This window comes from Osmerus eperlanus, chromosome 24, assembly GCF_963692335.1.
Source record: "Osmerus eperlanus chromosome 24, fOsmEpe2.1, whole genome shotgun sequence".
Classification (NCBI taxonomy): Eukaryota; Metazoa; Chordata; class Actinopteri; order Osmeriformes; family Osmeridae; genus Osmerus; species Osmerus eperlanus.
The window spans coordinates 9,070,975-9,092,202 of NC_085041.1; the positions used below are offsets into that span (position 1 = coordinate 9,070,975).

A 21,228-nucleotide genomic window follows, 5' to 3' on the forward strand; every position below is an offset into this window, starting at 1 on the left:
AAACGATTTCCAAAAAACAATAAAAACTTTCACCATCTTCCTAAGCCTTGAACTCACACAGATCCAACAAGAAGGACAAAGTGCTGCTCTTCTGCCTTGTCTCAGCACTGAAGCTTAGCTAAAATACAATCATTAATCTATGTAAAAGGCTCTTCCCGGACAGCACTCCTCTCTTTAAGAGAGTGTTTAGAAACAAGAGGTCACAGGAGGGTCTTTGAGTAGAGAGGCATTAACATAGACAAGACCCCCTAAAACCACAGTGTTGTGTTGGTCAGCCTGCTCTCAAATGACATTGAGAAAATGGAGAAGGCATTCCTGGAATTGGAGCTTACATCAGTTTGGAGTGATCTCAGGGGTAAACACAATTAAATCTATCTCCCCCAATCAGGGTGGTTAACGTGTTGTTTGTATTAAGAGGTTACCATATGTTACCCTATAGAACTATAAACATCATGTTATACTACAACATTATTCATTTGAATAATTTCATTGAGGTAACAAATACATTATTACAACAGTAAGGAATGTAACAAGTAAAGAAGTACATAAGGAAGAATGTAGAAAAGACCAAAGTAAGACAGGACAGTAAGTTTCACTCACGCTTTCTTAGTCCCATAGCTTTGGTAGTCAATAGCTGCAGACACACCAACTATGATGGCTGGAAGGAGGTATCCAGATACATAGTAATATTTCTTCCTGGAGTATTCGCTCTCAAAAACCTCCACCAGCATGAGGTACAACTGAACCCCTTCCAGACACATCCAGGAGAAAGATGCCAGGAAGAAGAAATGAAGAATCCCAGCAATGATGGAACAACCAATCTGTGAAAAGGTGGTTTTGTTTAATAGAAATATTGTACAATTTAAATGTAACGGTGCATAGTTCCTGAAAATTTTGCATATTATTACTAATGTAAAGTTGGAAGAAAAAGAAAGTCAAACTTCTGAGAAGTTGAAATAAACTTACTATCAGTTAAGTCCATTTGATAAAATACGCCATTCAATTAGGTGTTATCACACATTCAATAATGTAAATGCATTTGAATGAAAACCATTAGAAACTGTATAATACCTTCCTGAGATAAGAATTATGAGATTTATGTAGGGGCTCTCTCAAAGACAAGTTTCAACCTTGTACTGACAGTAGCTTGTACTGGATGACAGCTGTATTGTAAGAGGAAGCACTAGGCTCCAATGGCCAACCTCTTTGAATTACAGTGATTTATGGTCTCAGAGGAGTGTTTTTACTGACTGTGTGGAGGGGAGAATATCATTTATATACCTTCAGAAAGGTCATCCCTTAAAAAGTGAGTTGTATATGTGTAGAAAAGAACTGTAGTATAGAGGACAGAGGCGCTACACTTACTACAAAAAAACCTGTCTAGGCACAGTAAAGTATCAACAGTATCAACTACTCTGCACATTTACAGGACTATCCCACTCATGTTAGAGACCAGCATTGATGGTGAGAAACAAAGTGCATGCTTAAATTCACATCAATTTTACACTAACTGTTTTGTTTTGGGTCTGTGAAACAAATAATTGATACAAAAAAATGTGTACAGTACAATTGGAGGGCTTACCCTTGGTTCTGTCATATCGATTCCGATCAGGAATATTAATTCTGCAATGAAGAGATTGATGCACAGGTTCTTGTGTATGGTATTGCGATCACTTTGAAGGCCCCGGAAGAAGCAGAAGGTGAATATGCTGATGGCCAAGCAGACTAACGAGACCACGATCCCTACACGGGTGATGACAGTCAAGAACAACTCATGCACTCCATCTTTGCCCTGTTGGGATAATGGATATGACAAATCAATATACCTGTTTGTCAATAAAGCAAGAAGCCTCCATACATAACTTTTGCCAAGCAGTCGGTGGAAATTTGTTGTACTATTTCACAGGAGACACCAGAAAAGGTGCACATCAATCAGAAGCCCAGCCCTTTAAATGAGTGTGATCAGTGGTTAATAGATGAGAACTGACTAGGGACGCATTTAAAGTAACATTTTGTTGAAGTTACAATATATATAGGCTAAATCCTTTGATTATCTTCACTTGAAGAACATAGGCCAGATGGGTTCCTTATTTTGGAACCCTTCTAATGGAAAGCTGAATAAAACTAGCAAGAATTGGAACTACTAGATCCCAAACATGATTCTGTAGATAAGTTCCAGAGAGGCCCCAGAAATATACATAAAAATGGAGCTACTTACAGAAATTTCTCGATGAGCCATGAGGATGGCAAAGTTGGTGAGGTGACTACAGGAACAGGAGGTATGGGTCTTGTTAGAATCCAGAAGTTTGCAGCCTTGGGTGGACCAATGCCCCATCATGCTCCTCTCTGAGTAGTTCCAGAAGGAACAATTGGAATTGAAGTAGTGCTCCATCTGATGATAATAGAGTAAGTAAGTATGTATACAGTATGTAACTAAGTACAGTAAGTATGGACATAATTGACTGTCCAAATTAGAGCTGTGAAAAGATAAAATTGTTGAACCCCTAAACACAGCAACTACGGTCTACAACACATTGTGTTCTTTGAAAACAGTGTTTTATATTTCATTTAAACCCATCCATGCATTTAATCTCATTTAGTTACTTTCTAAATCAACCAGGCCATCATGGACAAGAGTAGTGCATCCCAGGCTATAAAGTGGGGATATCATTGTTTGATGACATCTTTTGAGTTGCATAATTTAGTTGATAAATGAGATTAATCACATGAAGCCCTGCGGGATCTCTCTTGTGACAACTTTAAAGACAGAAGATAATTGGTGCTTCAGTAATTTCTTCCTACATTGTACGGATAATCTTGGAGTTAATTTACCCGCACACACACACAAACACACACTAAAAGAAAGACAATTGTATTATGTATATCCTACTGTTGATTATGGAATTACTTTTCATTACAAATTCAATTAGGACCAAAATACTTCAAGTATAATTTAATGTTAAATTACTTAATTAGGATGACCTGGCTAGACATTTACAATTCAAACCCAGGATTTGACTCGGCTTTTTTCATAAAAACCCTTATGGGAATCTAAGAGGATTAGATAGGCCTAAGCAACATGCTAAAAGAAGCCACTTGCATATTGGATAGGGGACGACTACAGTTATTTCTTCTACTTTGCTAAACATCTTTACAATTGCTGGAGGGTAGGGCATATTGAGTTTAGACAGTGGAAATTACTTACATCAATGTGTTCCAGGGTAAAAATAACAGGGTCATTGCTAAACACGCGACTGGACTCTTTGTTGATGGAGGCGGCAATGATGTCCGAGTTTACAGCCATAGACATGTTCCGACCATAGGCCTCGTTGGTCAATTTGATCGTGGCATTGTCCGTGCTAAGAAATTGGCCCAGGTTTTTGTAGAGGACAAACACCAGCTTGGCAACACCTAAACACAGAGTGGAGATAGAATATAAGAGAAGAAAACATGCTCTTTACAGTTGATCACATTGAACACACTGCTGTGTGAAAAAAGAGGAAAGGGGATGAAAAATACAAGTATGGACTCGACAATGGAACACAAAGAGAATGAGAGAGAAAAAAACTTTTAAGTAGGCCCTGTCATTTTTCAGGCAATATCATAGCACTGTGTTTTAGAGATCAAATCCTCAGTGGTGCTCCTTTTTTGCACTCCTGCAGAATAATCACACTATATAGTCAGTTTTGACAGGCTGTATTGGCAGACTGGTTTGACAAGACTCATCACCTTTTCATAGACAACAGGAAAGGGAACAAACGTCAAAGCCAACTCTCACAGTCCTCAGCTGCGTGAATGAAGTGAGAGATCTTTTTTGTTGGTGTTTGTACTGTGTCAGTATGTGTGTGTGTGTGTTTGCACACGTGTTTGAGACTTACCATTGCGACTGTTGAGCTTGACAGTGTTGGAGGACAGTTGAATAGAGATACCACCCTTGCTGGTTTGAGGAAATTTGAAGTCCTGCACCTGGCCATCAGTGCTGAGTACATAAACATCCAGGACTTGGATTTGACCAGTCGGGTCAGGCCCAATGAAGAAGGGAGAAATAGAGATATGGAGTGAGAGGTTCAGAGGGGTAGACAAGTGTAATAAGGAAGAATAGGGAAGAGGGATTGAAATTTTGGGAGGGAAAGAAATAAAGAGAGAGATGGAGAGATACATGACGTTACAATGGATTTAAGTTTAACAAGAGGGCAATAAAGAGAGCATAGGAGATGTTTACGCCAAGGACTGCCTCCTTACATTCCTCAGTTGAATGAGACTGTGGGGCCGTGCAAGCCTATACACAGCCAACATTGTTGCAATTGATCTATGTTAACGTGTGCCTTGAAGTTAAAATCTAAAAGCCAAATATAATCTTTACACCACTGAGCCACACGTCACTGAAAAATGCAGATAAATACCAAAGCAGAAAATTTGAAAATAAATTCCTTCCCCTGATAAACGGAAAGTTTTTAGATTAAAGGATACAAAGTCTAAACAATCTTTGATCATTTACAAGACTCTACAGCTGGGATAATGCTACATACATGAATAGAGTTGCAAGGTCTGGACACACACATCGATAAACTAAGTAATCCCCATCAGAGAATCCAGTACTTTAAATTGTCTGAGATTCATCACATTGTCACTAATAGACTCATTTAAGGCTCATTGTGGAAAAAGATCAAACAGATACATCTATTAAATAACACACTTGTGCATACTGTAAGAGAATGTAAGTATACATCTTAACTGAAACTGGCACGTAAGCCGAGCAGGGTTTGCAAACCTCAACTTGCGCCATCCTAAAGCATGGCATTAGCACAACCAGTTAAATAGAGTTTTTAGCTTGCACAAAGCATTACTCAACCAAAATGCATAATTTGTTTACATAAAAACAACATATTGTCTCACTTATATTGTCAGCAGGTACTTTGACAATAGCTGGCTCCATGAGATTGTCAGCCAGGACAAATGCTCCTTCTTCAAGAGTATCCAGCAACATGGTGGCAGCATGTGTCTGCTCTGTGGAGTTCATATCTTGCCAGGATTTCAGAGCCTCTGGTCTCAAAAGGTTGTCCACTGTGTCCACAATTGCCTGTATCCACCAGGAAGAGAGTGACATAAGCACTTTTGTAAATGTTGGACACAACAAAAGTTTACACATGAAGCAAGACGTGAACGCAAAACAAAAAACAAAAGTAAAAACATCAATTTTGCCCATTTCAGATATTGTAGCTTATCTAAGTATGACATTTATTTGGCCGTTACCAAATAAAGCATCTAAACCTGCGTGTCAGTATTTGAAAGGTATAGTGGCCACAAGACGCCTATCAAACATAAGTGGATTATCCTCCGACAATATTCAAATCAATCAGTCTAATTAAATAATTAACGGCAGGACCCTGCTTGTCTGCACATCTAATGCTGCTGACTAAGGGCTCTATTGGGCATCCAAACATCCCCTCATATTGTCATTAGTAACATATAAACAGTTTTATGTTCATTGAAATCGTTAAAAAAAATCAACCCAAAAACCAAAACAAAAAAAGAATTCATAAACATTACCCACGTGCCACAGTGACATGCAACACGACGGACTTAAACAAAAGTACAGATTGTGATTATGTACCATATGGCATGATGTGCTGTAACATTCCTTTTCTTTATGTTTTACGAGAGTGGTGACCATCTAAGGGCTAATTAGCCAAATACATTTTAACACATCCCCAAGGAGCTACGTGGATGGGAGAGACCTTGACTTTAGAGGCAGGTGGAGGACAGGGAGATGTCCCTAATGGGGGAGAATAGGGCCAAAATACTCTGGAAGTGGAGGGCTGGAGCCATAAAAAATAGGACACAAATTGGTTTTGCCTTCCAGTCTTATTAGTCATACAGAGTCACACATTCACTCCTCTAATTTATGACACAAATGAAAATCTGACGTATGAATCATCATGAAATATGAGTTTAAAGGTCGGAATATGGCCAGGTATTATGACATAGCTACCCTTGAACCCGGATAATGGTCTCACATATTGGTGAGACATTTGAAGTTAGCATCAACAACAAAGAATACTGTAGATATTTCTGGAATACAAAAATATTACAAAGTTCAATACATCCAGGCATTTTGAATGAGCAAAAAACATTAATTGAAGCATGTTTTTTTATTTATAATACAAAACAAGGAAAAAAGAAGACAATTGAAATTGCAATTGATATCTCCAAAACGTAGTTTGCACTTTCGTACATGTACTCTACTGGTACATCAATGTCTGGAAGGCAATACAAAAAAATGCAGGAAGCACAGGGGAGGAGAGGAGTCTACATGACAATTTAGAGAGGGTGCATGCAGCCGAGCAGAGGGCGGACTACAGGGAGGTGGACAGAGGTGTGCGGTGGAAGCAGAGTGTTAGAGTAGCATAGCTCACACACCTTCATGTATGCCCGGCATGTCCTTTCTCGTTTTTGAAGCTTTTTTCATCCAAAAAAAGGAAGATATCAAACAAAGAAATACACAATTAGCACAATTACTGAACTTGAGCACAAGTGTTCACAGCCTCCACTGTGTTCTCACAGTGGAGGCTGTGACTGACTGACTGACTCACTGACTGACTGATCCGATAATCCCTCTCTTTTCAGTTAGTGCTCTCTCTTATGTTGTGGGCTACACTACCTCAAGAACAAAAGCACTCCCATTTATGGCATGCTATATTTTCTCTGACGCCTGACCCATCACAGACCTATTGCCTTGGCAGAGCCAATTATAGCAATTATCTCAAATGAACAAATATAACTGCAAATATCTGTCTTTCTGAGTGTCAGAATCTAAAACAGTGTAATTGTTTTCCTTCTTTTTTGTCGGTTCAATATTTTTACTTGACTTTCAGAGACAAAGGCAGAGGATAACTAATAGGAGAAACAAAAAGAGGACAATAATCATACACATCATCTTTTTGCAAGGTGAGAGGAATCACATTTTGACCATCAAAATCAGAGAACAACCGACTCAATAGAGCACCTCAGACGTCCTCAGTGTCTGAGACACAGAGAGCACCAGGGGCGAATCACATATTCATCACCATTACAGATAACTACATAATAAGAAACAAGGATTTCAGAAGTCAATTGTGGAGATGGGTGTAGATGTGGAGTGACAATTACCTTGTTGAAGCTGCGTCCTGCAGAGTCCTTCTCGCTGGGCCTCAGTTCCTGGAGCTGAGCATCTAGGATGTCTACCAGCTGCTCCATCAGACGCACTGACGAGCTCACATCGCCGGCAAAAATGGGGCCTTTGGTGTGTTTGGCTAGTTCATTGGCTAGGTTAGCAGCATTCTCCCCACTACGGATCTGGAGGGTTTGATGACAATCACACATTAGGCTCATTAATGCACGTGACTCAACATTTGATATCAATGCCAATGTGAATGAGTTAGTCAGCAATTATGAAAATACATTTTCACACTACAGAACAGATGATGCAGTTGGACAAAAGATAATAAAAAACACTGTGCATGTGAATAGTGAGTTGTTAACATTGGGAATTTAGAAGTGTGAGGAGTGTTACTAAGTCTGTGCTTAAATGACAGCACATTTAAATCCCTTGTAACTTATTTGAGCAACGAGAGCAACATATATGTATATGTCTATATATGGCCAATAACTCTTTCAAGTTGAAATGGGGAAAAAACACTTCTGCATAAATTAAACAGCTGTGAAAGTCTCAAGTTACAGCTAGCAAACATCAACACCAATATCAAAACAGTGGTAGAGTTACTCGTACAGACCTTCTGGGCAACTTGGTTGACCCAGTGGGATGTGCAGTTGCTGAGATCCGGGCCCTTTGGGTGCCAAGCCCCAGAGGCAAAAACACATAAATAGGAGGCTGTGCCTGTTAGGGAAAGAAGGTTAGAAGAGCCTTCTTTAAACTTTGACACGTACAGTATTTTCCTTTCCAGTATGAATAACATTTGAAAGTAACAAGCTGTTACAGGGACCCTATCATGAACGTTTCAAAAAATATAATTCACCAATATTGTCTTTGGTCAAAGAGCTACGAAATTACCTGAAACAGAGCATTTAAAGCCCAATTTCAGTTTTACTACAAATGAAGTAAAAGCAATTATTTTCTTCCGTTCCAATAACACCACATTTAGTAAACTCTGAATGTAACACAATTTTACACACAATTTAGGCAGGCTTGAATATCTTTAAGCAATCTGGGTAAAGCAGCTGAGGCTGTCTTTCAGATTGATAAACAATGTTTTTGCCTAGAATGGCTCAGTAAATTATTCACACAGCTGTAATATTTTTTATATTTGCAATACTTTCCTCAACACATCAAATTAGTGCACTCTACCAATAAGTGATCCAGTCATCTACAATACAACAACAGCAGAGATATGTACCAAACACATAATGTTCTCTTGAGGCCCGGCTTGTTGCCTGGGAACACAGAGCAGGAGCATGAGGCCCTGAGGTAAACAGGCTGCTTACCTCGTGTCCCCTTGGGGCATGGTCGCTCAACGAGCATGCCCCTCTGGGTCTGGGGCCACAGGATGTCCCTCTTCTCTGTGGCCTCGCAGAAGCGCTCTGGCAGGGGGAAGCTCTCCAGGGGTGGAGGGACCGTGGTCTGGAGAACCTCCGAAGGGGGTTTCACTGCTCCCTTGCTCCCTTCCTTGTGCCCTGTTGGAGTGGTGGTGTTGGCTACACCTCTGTGCATCGTGGTGGTTGTTGTGGTGGTTGTAGTTCTCAGAGGCTGAGGAGCAATGGTTACCTCTGATGGAGGGGGAGCTGTGGATAAAAGGTTATGGTTAGTGTGAATTCTTTATTTTATTTTTTTCTCCACTCTTTAAGCCTACTTATACTGTAAGATACTGTCTTGGTACATTATATTACAGTATAGATGTACATTATGTTGTACAATGTACAACATTTGTACAGTACAATGGTGGAAGCAACAGTTTTTGTGAATATATTTGCTTTTCTGGACAACGTCTTTACCAAGAAAATCAGTCTACAGCAAACAAGACGATAATTACAGTAACATCTTTCTGCCTGACAGTCAGTCTTGCCTGAGAGGTTTTAAAGCAAGGCTGGTTAATTTTCACATGAAACACAAGGTGTGGTCTTGGCCTTACATTGAAGTATTTCACCCTTATTCTGTGTAGCCTGCTGTATTTTTGAGAAAGCATGTGGTAAATCATTTCATGCCAAGGGCAAAAACAATGCATTCCTGTGAGAGGAAACTGAAAAAAAACTGCACTGTTACCTTTAACATGAACCACTAATGGCAACGGTCCATCAGATATTTTCTTGTAGGGATGAATGGCATCACATTTAGTAAATATAGTATAAATATATATATATCCTTAAGTTCTAAATTAAAGCATTTCAACCAGTGAAATACAGATAATAAAAATGTTTCACATCTCCAGCTACTGTGATGTGGTTTACGTATTTAGCAGAGCACTCTCAAACTGCAAAAGGGACAGAATACTAATATGTGTGAAGTTTAATCATAATTGAACACTTTGATTTTCTGTGCTGCACCAGGGAATTCACAGCGGGATTTTGCTGTAGCTTTATCCATTTTAATCAAGTAAAAGAGACCGTCAAACAACTGCTGAGTATATTTAGTAAGAGGGACGGATAAATATTAAGGAGGGAGGCAGCCCTGTCCGCAGGGGAGTCAGACAAGACATCAGCACCACCATATCTATTCCTTCCATTGGATAATGGGACTGGCTGATGGAAATAGTTTATGTCTGTCTGGTTGTGCCCCCGTGATAGCCCATGGTGAGGATGGGAGACATCAGCACAGCCTGGCTGAAGGGATTGCCTTTGAGCTTGGCCTGCTACCTGCTGGGAATTAGTCTCTATTGACCGGTGAAGACAACTCAACAGTCTCCTTCCTAGCAGGGGCCTGCTGGAGCAGGAGAACATTATTTAACATGGGCACGAGACAGTGACAGGAAGGCATTTTCAGACTGACTACACATTTTAACAAGGTATTTGCTGAAGGCAGATTTGATCCCTCCCTCCCCCCCTCCCTCAACCAACAAAATCTATACTCAACACAGGGCAATTCTAAACTGCATACCTGTCTGTCATGGTGGTTGAGAGACAAATAAGTGCTCAGTGTTCTCTCAGAGCCCCCGTTTAGCTAGCTGGGAAACATGACTGTATTTGTGACATGCTCTGGTGAAATTGTATGCTTGTATTGGATATATTAGTGCTGTCAAACGATAAAAATATTTAATCTCGATTAATCGCATTAATGTCATAGTTAACTCGTGATTAATCGCACATTTTTATCTATTCTAAATGTCCTTTGATTTCTTTTTGTCCCATAATTTTTTCTCATTTTAATGCTCTTATCAACATGGAAAAGTGGATCGGATTGCTTAGTGCAATTTTTTTTTAAATTCAAAACAACATTGCAATCGCCTGGCTTTGACGAGGGGGCGGACAATTCGCATCAGCTGTGTGCTTGGCCATCAAGTGGTATTTCAGACTGGACGTGCTGCGATGATAGCCTGGCTCTGCCCTCCTACGTACTTCTGCTCAATTTTGATTTTGCTTCTGTACTAGGTCTGGGCTTGAGGTACGTAAGTCAGATGTCTCCGGTTAATTTTCTACCTGTCCAATCAGCGAACAGAGGGAGTGGCTGAGAACGATGACGTTGATGTTGTGCGCTACTTTTATTGTAGTTCCGTAATGGCGGCAGAGAAAGATGCGAGCAAAGCCATTCGGTCCATTGTGGCAACGCTGCCGAATATCCAGAAGTTAAAGCCGGAGCAAGAACAATCTTTGATCCCCACGGGGTTCGTTTGATTTTTCAGCTAGCTCCGTTAGTCGTGAAGGAGTTGGTTAAAGGCCGAAATATGCTTCTGCGTCTCCGTTTACGGATGGGCGGGCGCACGGATACGGACGGATAGACTTTGTTTATGGTTCTCCGTAGGCTGTGGATGCTGAAAACAATTCACCGCCAAAAGAGTAGGTGGCGCAACGTTTTTTTGTAAGTCGTCGTCGAGTGTTTATTTACCTAGGTTATCGAGAAGTCGGAGCAAATTTACAAATTAGCCGTTTCATCAATAAAATACGCACATTTTCAGCAACTACACTGCCCATTTCTCGTCACATCTTAATTCAGATGCTGATTTACATGTACTGTTTAGCTGAAATATGAATTCTAAAAACTTACAGCAATGGCGGTCAAAGGATTCTGTTCGTCCTGTGCACGGCAACCCCGCCCCTGACGCAAGCGGTTCTTAATACTGACCAATCACAGCCAAGGGGGTCTCCGTAGCTCTCCGTCGCTCTCCGAAATTACGACGGATAGTTAGAAAATTCAGGAGGTGCTCTCCGGGGCTCTCCGAGGGCTGACGGAGAGCTCGTAGAGGGCGTTCCACGGAGACGAGGGTGTTCCCATGTGTCCGTTTTTCGAAAAACGCAGAAGCATATATCGGCCTTAAGGCGAACGCTAGCGATTGGTTATGGCAGATCCAGAGTGGCTCTGGGCAGATCCAATAGTTTTAAACATCAACAGAGTACCCGCCTTCAAAGAAGTTAACGCTTGTCAATGGAGCGAGCCCAGACTCTCTGTACAAATGAAATGTACGAGAGTCTGGTTAGGACCAGGCTACTGCAATGATAGCTCAGTTCACAACGACAAAAAACACAGATAACTTTGGTCTTGTCAATGGAACCATTTGGCAACTTTTTAAAAGTAAACTTTCCATTCAGAATCTTATTGGAATCCATTTTGGCTTCTCGCCATCCACTCAAAGTGAACGTTAGCCTACTACTCTTTAGCCGGCTCGCAAGCCAAAACAAGTGTGTGCGGCGTGCCTGTTGTTTTTTTTCCGGTCTAGCTAGATCCGGTGTGGTGTTGTAACTCTTCTAACGTCAGTAGTTGTTGCAAAAGCATGTGAAAAAAACGTTTGCTAGGCCAAAAAAAAACGTTAATCTTGCGATAAAAAACTTTACGCCGTTAAAATAGGTTTGCGTTAACGCCGTTAATAACGCGTTTAACTGACAGCACTAGTATATATCTTTTTTTGTTGCATATTACAACAGTTAAAGTGTTAAAGAATTCATTCAATATACTAAACAACATGTTTAGGATGACTAAATACTCAGATTTTGTTCTTGTTTACCTAAGCTTCCTGTTGAGTTGTGGACACGCCATGCGTGACGCGATATGATTTGTTTCACGCTGCAGACGGTTTTCCCTAGGCTACTTTTAGCGCGGATAGGCGGTCAATGGTCCCCTAATGATCCACGCAGCCAAGGCAAGGTCGGAAACTGAAGTGGCCTTCGTCAATCATTAATTTCTGTGTTGGTAGTCAGTGATTATTTCATTAGAACAATTGTTGTTTAACCCTTTAATCATTCAGCAAAATGATATTTATTATAAAGAATGCCACACACATTGAGGGTTAGACTGCAGTTGGTCTATAAATGCGTAGCTCGACATTAATCAACATTCTAGTAGGCTTATTGCAAATATGAGAGGCAAGTGTAACTTGTTTGAAAATTCTAAAATATCTTCTGAAATGTTATTCTCCTTTTATTTTTTACTGTAACACTGGAAGTGTGGATCTCGGGTTACGCATGAGCAGTAGCGCATTATGCGTGCAAACAGAATTTGCATTTGATAAATAAGGTTGGTGGCCTATCTACAACAACTAGAAAGACAGATAGACATTTAACATGATATCATAACAGAAGCAAACTCTACCCCTATTTCCCAACTCCTTTCAGTATACTATCTTTCTAGTGCAGTTCCCATAAAAGTCAATAATTTTATACTAGCTTTAATGTTTTGTACGGTATGTAGGCTGTGTTTGTCTATACAAAGTGTGATATTCCATAACCCCTCCTCATCAACAAGTGAATCGGCAGATTAGGTCTTGAATCAAGTACCCTTAAATATAATGTTTCACTATAGTTTTGTCAACTTTCAAGAATGCCTTCTGCGTGTTTGGCTTACATTGTTGTCATGGCCTATGTTCGTTTTAGCCTACATCCATAAACTTTTAACATTACAATTATTGTTGCCGCTAATGTCATCATAACATAAGAATTGCACTTAACTGTACACACAAATGGCTATGTAGGCTAGTGAACTTCATAGAATTCAATAAAATATATCTGTCATAATTGCATAGGCTATAGGCCTACATATTTAGCTATAGGATATAAATATTTAAACAATATAACCGTCTGAATTACATGTTTGTGCAAGGAAGTCCGTGCAACATCTGCTGATAGAAAAGCGAATTATAGCCTTGGCAGACAGGAAAAAATGGGCGAATGCGCTGCCGGCAACAATTGGACAGGAGGAAAATATCTTTAAACTAGCATTTCATGGTGTTATTTTAAAGAGAAAAAAATACATAGAGAAAAGACACATATCTAGTATATCAAGAAAGTAGGATCCTGGAATTTGATCGAGTGCGAAGATACACTACCGGTCAAAAGTTTTGGAACACCCCCATTTTTTCCAGTTTTTATTTAAAGATCCTGTAAAGCAAATTCCATGATTTGCTTCTCAGTAGCCTACAATATATACGTGTGAATTGAGTTCCTGAAAGCATGTGCAAAGCGCAAACACGTTGTAGCACTGAAATGTGGAGTTACACCGTTGAACAGTTTATCTTCCGTTTTCAGCTCAGGTTTGACAGAGCCAAAACCCGACCAATCTACGTCACAGCGACCTATCTACGTCAGATCACAGGCGGCTGCATTTTGTTACTCAGCTGGTATAAGTAATTAATACATAAAACACTCAGAGACTGCAGGTAGGTCTGTTCTGACATTTGCAATTGATTTAGCTAGTGTTAAATTCAATAAATTCGAGGGGGCGGAGATTCAGCTCCTTCAGGCGACACCCCCCCCCCCCCCCAGTCTTAATCAGAGAAGACTGCTGATTTTCTCACGACTTCAAAGCCGATACGGCTTTGAAGTCAAAAAGATACTTGTCAGTGTTTTTCCCATTCGAATTTGGATGGGTAGTTAACAACACATTCTTCTGTGGTGTGATGAACTCTTTTTCAATTCCACTTATCTTTAAATTTAAGCAGCTCAAATCCAGTAAATAACCTGAAATGGTACAAAGGTAAGCGGTAAACTGCCAGAGGTAAAAAAATATATAGTTTTGGTTCCCAAAAACTGAAAAATAATGTACATTTCAGAGTTACATGTACATATCCGATTGCACTATGTTGACCATTCACGCTGCTCATTCTATTCTTATTTTTATATATATTTTATTTTATATTTAAATTGTTGTATTCTTAGATTGTTTAGTTCTTAGAAATAGTTAAACTTTTGTACTTTTACTTAATTTAAGATCTGTATATGTTTAGTGTTTTGCACCTCCCTGCCACAGTAAATTCCGTGTTTGTATAAAATACATGGCGAATAAACCGAGATTTCTGATTCTGATTATACCAAAAGGGAGTCAGGTGGCTGAGCGGTTAGGGAGTCGGACTCATAATCTGAAGGTTACCGGTTCGATTCTCGGCTGTGCAAAAATGACGTTGTGTCCTTGGGCAAGGCACTTCACCCTACTTGCCTCGGGGGGAATGTACTTACTGTAAGTCGTTCTGGATAAGAGCGTCTGCTAAATGACTAAATGTAAAAGGCCTTTTTCAGGGAACCAGTAATGGGTTAAGAATTTACAACGGTTCTGCAGCAATGGAAGTAAATTAAGCCTTGAAAGTTGATACTAACAATTCCAAGTGTCCCAACATTTGTTGATTATTTACAAACCCTCTGTCTGTATAAAAGCAGTGTTGGAACAGACTGTGTTACTACTCCCTCTTGAGCATTATTTGGACAGTATTGTACTGCAGGAAGTAGTATATTGCTGTCATAATGGCGAGAAAAAGGCAATTAACAAAGGAAGACAGACAGACCATTATAACCCTTAAACGTGTAGGTCTTTCCTTTAGAGAAATTGCAAAGAAAGCCAAGGTGTCAGTGAGTACAGTTTCCTACACCATCCAAAGGCACTTGGAAACTGAAGGAAACTCTGACAGGAAGACAAGTTTCTGAGAGTCAACAGCTTGTGTGATAGGCGGCTCACAGGACAACAGCTTCGAGCACAGCTTAACACTGGTCAAAGTAAGCAAGTCTCAGTTTCAACTGTGAAGAGAAGACTTCGAGCTGCAGGTTTGACAGGTCGAGTGGCAGTAAGAAAGCCATTGCTAAGATGGCAAAATAAGAAAAAGAGGCTTGCCTGGGCCAAGAAGCACCGCATGTGGACTACTGAAGACTGGAAGAAGGTCTTATGGAAATATTTGGTTCATCACGCAGGATTATTGTATGCCGTCGAGTAGGCGAAAGGATGGTTCCTCGGTGTGTGACACCAACTGTCAAACATGGAGGAGGAAGCGTGATGGTCTGGGGCTGGATCTAGATCCAGAGTCTGTGACTTCCACAGAGTGAGTGGCATCCTGAATCAAAACAGCTACCTCAGCATTTTGTAGCGCCATGGAATACCCTCTGGTATACGCCTAGTTGGTCAGGGGTTCATCCTACAGCAAGATAATGACCCAAAACATACCTCCAGACTATGTCAGAACTACCTAAGAAGAAAATAACAAGACGGTAGGCTTCAAATCATGGAATGGCCAGCACAGTCTCCAGACTTAAACCCCATCGAACTGGTTTGGGATTAACTGGACAGAAGGGTGAAAGCAAAGCAACCTACAAGTGCAACACATTTGTGGGAACTTCTGCAACAGTGTTGGGAAGAACTTTCCAAACAATATTTGATTTCCATTGTAGAAAGAATGCCACGAGTGTGTTCGGCTGTTATATCTGCAAAAGGTGGCTACTTTGATTAGTCAAAAATGTTGATTACATTTTGTTAAACAAAACAATTCCATGATTTCTTTTTTATTTCCTATTGTTTATTTGTTCTATGCTTTAATTTCAGAGTACATTGAGACATTAAACTGCATAAATTCAATTAAAACTGGAAAAATGGAGGTGTTCTAAAACCTTTGACTGGTAGTGTATATTTTTCTCTTCACTGCGGTGAAATGAGCGGCTCTGGGCACTTCTAATGATTAACACCAAAACATTCACGCCCTGTCTGAAGGCGTAAAAAGGTCTAGCATCTTTGGAGGGGGGGGGGGATTTCTCAGCTTGAGCATTCCAGGTTCACCAACATTCAGATAAGCGTATCTTCAACTATTTTCAGATTTCAATGTATGACACATCATTTGTAAGCTTACAATCTGCATTTTCATAATCTGTAAAAAAACTGAAATGACCTTGGCCGACAACGGCCCCTTTCACCAGAGCATGTCACCTTTTTTTTTTGCTCCTCAATCAAAATACCTTCCTTTTATTTTTCACTATTGCTGATCTTTAAGAGATGAAAGCAATAAACTGAAAACTAGAATTGTTCTTGAGATGTTATTATGTATTATGCATGTTAATGGGCACCTCCATAGATACACAGGTCTGTGTACATTGGGTCAAAGTGAATGCAAATGAACAAGGGTTACAAAACATGAGGGGTTTGTAGGCAAAATGTCAGGAACATTATACGTGACAGCTATGCATTTACAGATTGTGACAGACAATGATAAAAAAATCTTTCTAGGTGGGGATAAAAAAAACTCAGTTAATCAAAGTCCAGGCTAAATTAAATGAAAACGACTCCAACCTGTCTCGTTGTGACATGACATGAATGACATGAATGACATGTATGAAATGTATGACATGAATTAAGATGAGGGACTTACTATTCAATAAATCAAGGTGGCTTCCACTGTAACTCAAGCACATTCCTTTAGCATGTTAGCTGACTATTGTATATTATCCACACCCATTTACACATAACTACTTGTAGTAATTTGCTCAAGTACTGGGCTCTATGTTGTAGTTTATGCTAAGAGATGTAACACAATTGTGTCTCTGAAGTTGTTTCCGAAAACCTGCTCTTGAAGTAATTGTGCTAGGTTAACACAGTTAACAGAGTTGCTGTGCAGTCCTGTCTCTTGTAATGGAAATTCTGGAATAAAAAATTGTAATCTGCTATTACACTCTCTTCTATGAAGCTACATTACAGACGATCTAGTCTGGTTAATCATATTTTGCTCCATAGAACACAATTGCTTTGGTAGCAATGTTACCACATTTCTGTAATCATACAGTAAATGAATTGCGGGCTCCTGCTATAACAGTAAATCTTAAAGGTAGCCTACTTCAGACTTCATGTTTAGTGTAAGTAATAAAATATCATAACACATTGTAATATAAAGCAGTAGTTTGCCACACAATAGGATGGAAATGCCTACGATACCAAAATATTGTTTTGCAATGCTGGGATATGCAAGTGTACACAGTCTGTTGGTCTTTAATCCTTATAGCCCCATAATCTCATTACCTTGATGTTGTAGCTTCACTTAATCCAATGAAAACGGGGAGGAATTAACTCTACAGGTATTAAAATGGATACTCCTTTCAGACTGTCCATGAGACAGTTATATATGTAAGGCCTACCTCTGTGTTTTGTTCTGACGACTATAAGTTCTGCTGACACAGCAAAGGTTTTATTAAGTATGTATGTAACATGCAGATGAAACATATTTTCTGGGTGCTCAAATTCATTGGTTATTCTACAAACATTTGTCTGATAGCCTCAAATACCTTTTCATACAAATTTATTTTGATTACATCGGGGGAAATCACTCTCACTCATTCTTTCTGTTTCTATCTGCATAGCAGAAACAGATAGAGGATCCTAAATTAATGTGTGTCACTCAGCCGAACAGGGACACTCAATTGTCATTGAGAACTGGTGGAATGAAAGATATCCTATAAAGTACTGTGGAGATAGGGAAAATTGACATATTCATAAGATCTTTATGATTAAAGCCCACAGAGTTTGTGCTTTATCCCATTGGGGATTTAGAGTATGCCTCTGGGATTCTCTAGAGACAATGACACAATAATGCAGAAGAAAGGGGAAGAGCAGAGGAGAGGGAAAGAAGAGGTGGGGTTAGAGGTGTCTAGTGTTGTCAGCACTCCACATAGACCAGATTGGACTTCTCCAGGCCTCACTAGTCACACCAGAGTGAAAAATGAAAACTGACAGCCAGTGTGTCTTTTATATTATGCTTAATGGCTGCACTTACGATGTGCACTGCATGGTTGTTCACCAGAGTAATGTTTCATACACGTTATCAGGAGCTGTTTATATTCAGAGGGAGCCAAAAAAAAAAGAGGAAAACCAACAGGAGCTGTGTAGGACAATTGTTTCAGAAATGTTTTACCCTACAAAATCAGTAAGAGTCATTTTTATAATTCAATGTATTCCACTGCTTTCAGTCTCAGGAATATATGGGCCTAATGTAAAATAAGATGCTTGAGGGGATTTTCATAGTGATTGCTCGCCCAGTGTTAAAAGTGAAGGAATCTTTTGAAGATGGCTTTTAGTAACACTGAAATGTGACAAACCCCTACTAATGGAAGAGTAATAGCTGACAAAAAAAAATCTACAGTGGCTCAAACTATTAAAACCTTGTTTCTCAGATGAAAAAAAGAGCCAAGATCCTTTTGAAAAAGGCTAAGAAAAGCAAGCAGAGGAAATAAACTAAAATGCCATCAGCTTTAAAAATGTCATTAAAAGAATGAACCCTTTTTTAGCCCCATTTAAATCAGGTGAAGGACACTTTTTAACTAACAGGAAGGTATAAAGTCCTTTTTATGCAAAAATGTGTGAAATGTACACTTATGTCACTGTGTATGTTACAGTTAACAGTCTTTTAAATCAATTATTTAGTTTGAAATTGAAGTAGTGTAATGTAGTGATTTCTCAATAAATTCTAACATACTCCTCTCATATCAATAATACACAAGGACCCTTACATGACACGTTATTTGTTACAAAGAACACGTTACAAAGAATTGTTTGCTTTAGACGCACATACATTTACATTTAGTCATTTAGCAGACGCTCTTATCCAGAGAGACTTACAGTAAGTACAGGGATATTCTCCCACAACGTAATTTTTGCACGGCCGGGAATCGAACTGGCAACCTTCAGATTACTAGCCCGCTTCCCTCACCGCTCAGCCACCTGACACATACAGTGTCAAAGTGTTTTTTCATAACATTTCCCAGAATTCAGAGCCTTGTGTCTTTGTCTGTGTCGACGTCTGAGGGAACATGAACAAATATTGTAGCTGGTTTACTTGTTATTTAAAGCTGTCTCAATGGCTCTCACACCAAAGTACAGAGAGTAGACACAGCAGCTGCCAGACTTGAGTCTGCTTTTTTATTTCTCTACTATACGTGCCTCACATTTCAAGTGTTAGCTCCAAGTGTGCTAAACTAGCCTATACTGATGCTATGCTCAGCAGGTGTCTATTTCACAGTAAATTCATACAAGCACACATGCAAAAGAATACATACACAAACACAAAGGATGTGAAGCAAACTTCCTTAAAGGCAGTGAGGATTGTTATGGGGGGGCTTATAAGGCGTCTTTGAAGTTATTATTTTAATATGCCTTGTTCCAAACAGTAAATAAACATGAGACAGCAGATCCCATTGGCCAGACCTCAGAGAACACGGTAATCCTTCTCTTATGTAACACATCTCTCACTGACATTCTAAAACACATCCCCAGGCTCATTGTTGCACCCATACAGTATTGTACGTCAGTGGAGAGCTGATTTTGCGGCACTCTGCTGAGACTGCATGACCCAGAAGAGGCCTATTCATAAGCTGTTCAATATCAATATTGTTAGTACTTTAAACATCAAAGAAATCATACAATACATAGAACCATCAAAAATACAGTAATTGTCTACTCTTAAAGAATAAGAAACATGAATTACATTTCTAGGAAAGTCTCTCATGGACTGCTTGAATTCCTCTACTATTTAAATTGAGTCACATTGGAAAATGTTATGATTGGCATGAACAAAGTTGTAAATATTCATCCCAGCCACAGAACAAATTAAATTCTCCTACATCTTGGTATAACAACACTTGGGTATCATTAGATGAAAAACAAACAAAAAAATCAAACAAATGTACTGTATGACGGAGAATCCGTCATTGAATTAGAATGTTGCTCCCATCCCCAGTGCATATTTCATAGGTAATTAATTCCTTTGTTGCAGATGCTGAGGGAGACCACCAGTCAGGAGTATGACACTGCTGGCGGGTATCTGAGTCTGGAGAGGAGCAAAGGTACAAACCATTGCCTCTGGGTACGAACGGAGAGCCACTGTCTAGTCAGATCAGGGCCAGCAGACACATATCTCATCCAGACAAAAAATGGCACCACTAGAGCTGCTGACTATGGAGTACAATAGAGGGCTTCGCTATCAGCAATTGCAGTAAAACTGGGCCTACGGACATGTGTCCGCAGTGGGGAGGGTGAGGGGGTGGTGTGCGGGGTGGAGGGACCTAGAAACAAAATGGTCCTTTTCCACACGGTGCTCTCCTTTTCATATTGTCTCCACTTGGATGAACAAACAAAACTATCTTTAATAGTTTCCAATGAACCTCCGTCTCTGTGTGTGAATCGGGGACCTATGGCAGAGGATGTAAACGCCTTTCCCATGCAGAGTGACTTCAATGACCATGAGGAAGCATGCCCTCCTCTATACAAGCTCCCTCTCTTTCCTGCTATGCCTCTCCACCCTTACTCAGCTTAACTAAATATGTCCATACACAGTGTTCATTTCAGTTGGCTATGACCTGACAAAATGTGCACATTTACACTGAAAAACTGAATGATTCTATGGATTATCTGATGTTATTGAGAGAAAAAATTATGGAGAGGTCTATTAATAAATTGCAAATGTATAAAACAGATAACACTTGCAACATTTAGATGTAATTGGATTGTGCACCCCACAATACTAAACCAGAATAATAAAGAAATTGCAGAAGTTAAATGTTTTTACCACATAGTTAGAGACTGGTTAGCTAATTGGCATGTTGTGTCACAGCCAGCTTGTTGTAGTTCTACATTGTAATTTACAATAAATTGGGTCATTCTGTGCCTTATGAGCTCCACTTGTGAATGTGTAATTTGAGGCCTCCCTGAGAAAATGTTATGCAAATGTATTGACATCCAAACAACTAAAGAGGCAGTTGTGAGTTGTGTGGGTGTTAACTGCAGCAAAGGGTCTTTTTATGGAGGTAATCTACAATATAATTGCACAGCTCGGGATAAATAAAGGGGTTTCCCTAACT

General features: G+C 39.7%; 1 protein-coding gene across 7 annotated transcripts in view; it reads right to left on the reverse strand.

Annotated features, from left to right (window-relative positions):
* adgrl2a (adhesion G protein-coupled receptor L2a) overlaps positions 1–21,228 on the reverse strand; it is a 94,226-nt gene that overhangs the window by 15,874 nt on the left and 57,124 nt on the right. For all 7 annotated transcript variants that reach the window (XM_062451006.1, XM_062451009.1, XM_062451007.1 and 4 more), the window contains 10 exons: positions 8,482–8,778; positions 7,773–7,876; positions 7,150–7,335; positions 6,421–6,459; positions 4,897–5,080; positions 3,879–4,001; positions 3,206–3,411; positions 2,219–2,392; positions 1,583–1,792; positions 601–821 (listed from right to left, as the gene is read on the reverse strand). In XM_062451006.1, coding sequence (XP_062306990.1) covers positions 601–821; positions 1,583–1,792; positions 2,219–2,392; positions 3,206–3,411; positions 3,879–4,001; positions 4,897–5,080; positions 6,421–6,459; positions 7,150–7,335; positions 7,773–7,876; positions 8,482–8,778 — 1,744 coding nt within the window. The remainder of the gene's footprint in view (positions 1–600; positions 822–1,582; positions 1,793–2,218; positions 2,393–3,205; positions 3,412–3,878; positions 4,002–4,896; positions 5,081–6,420; positions 6,460–7,149; positions 7,336–7,772; positions 7,877–8,481; positions 8,779–21,228) is intronic.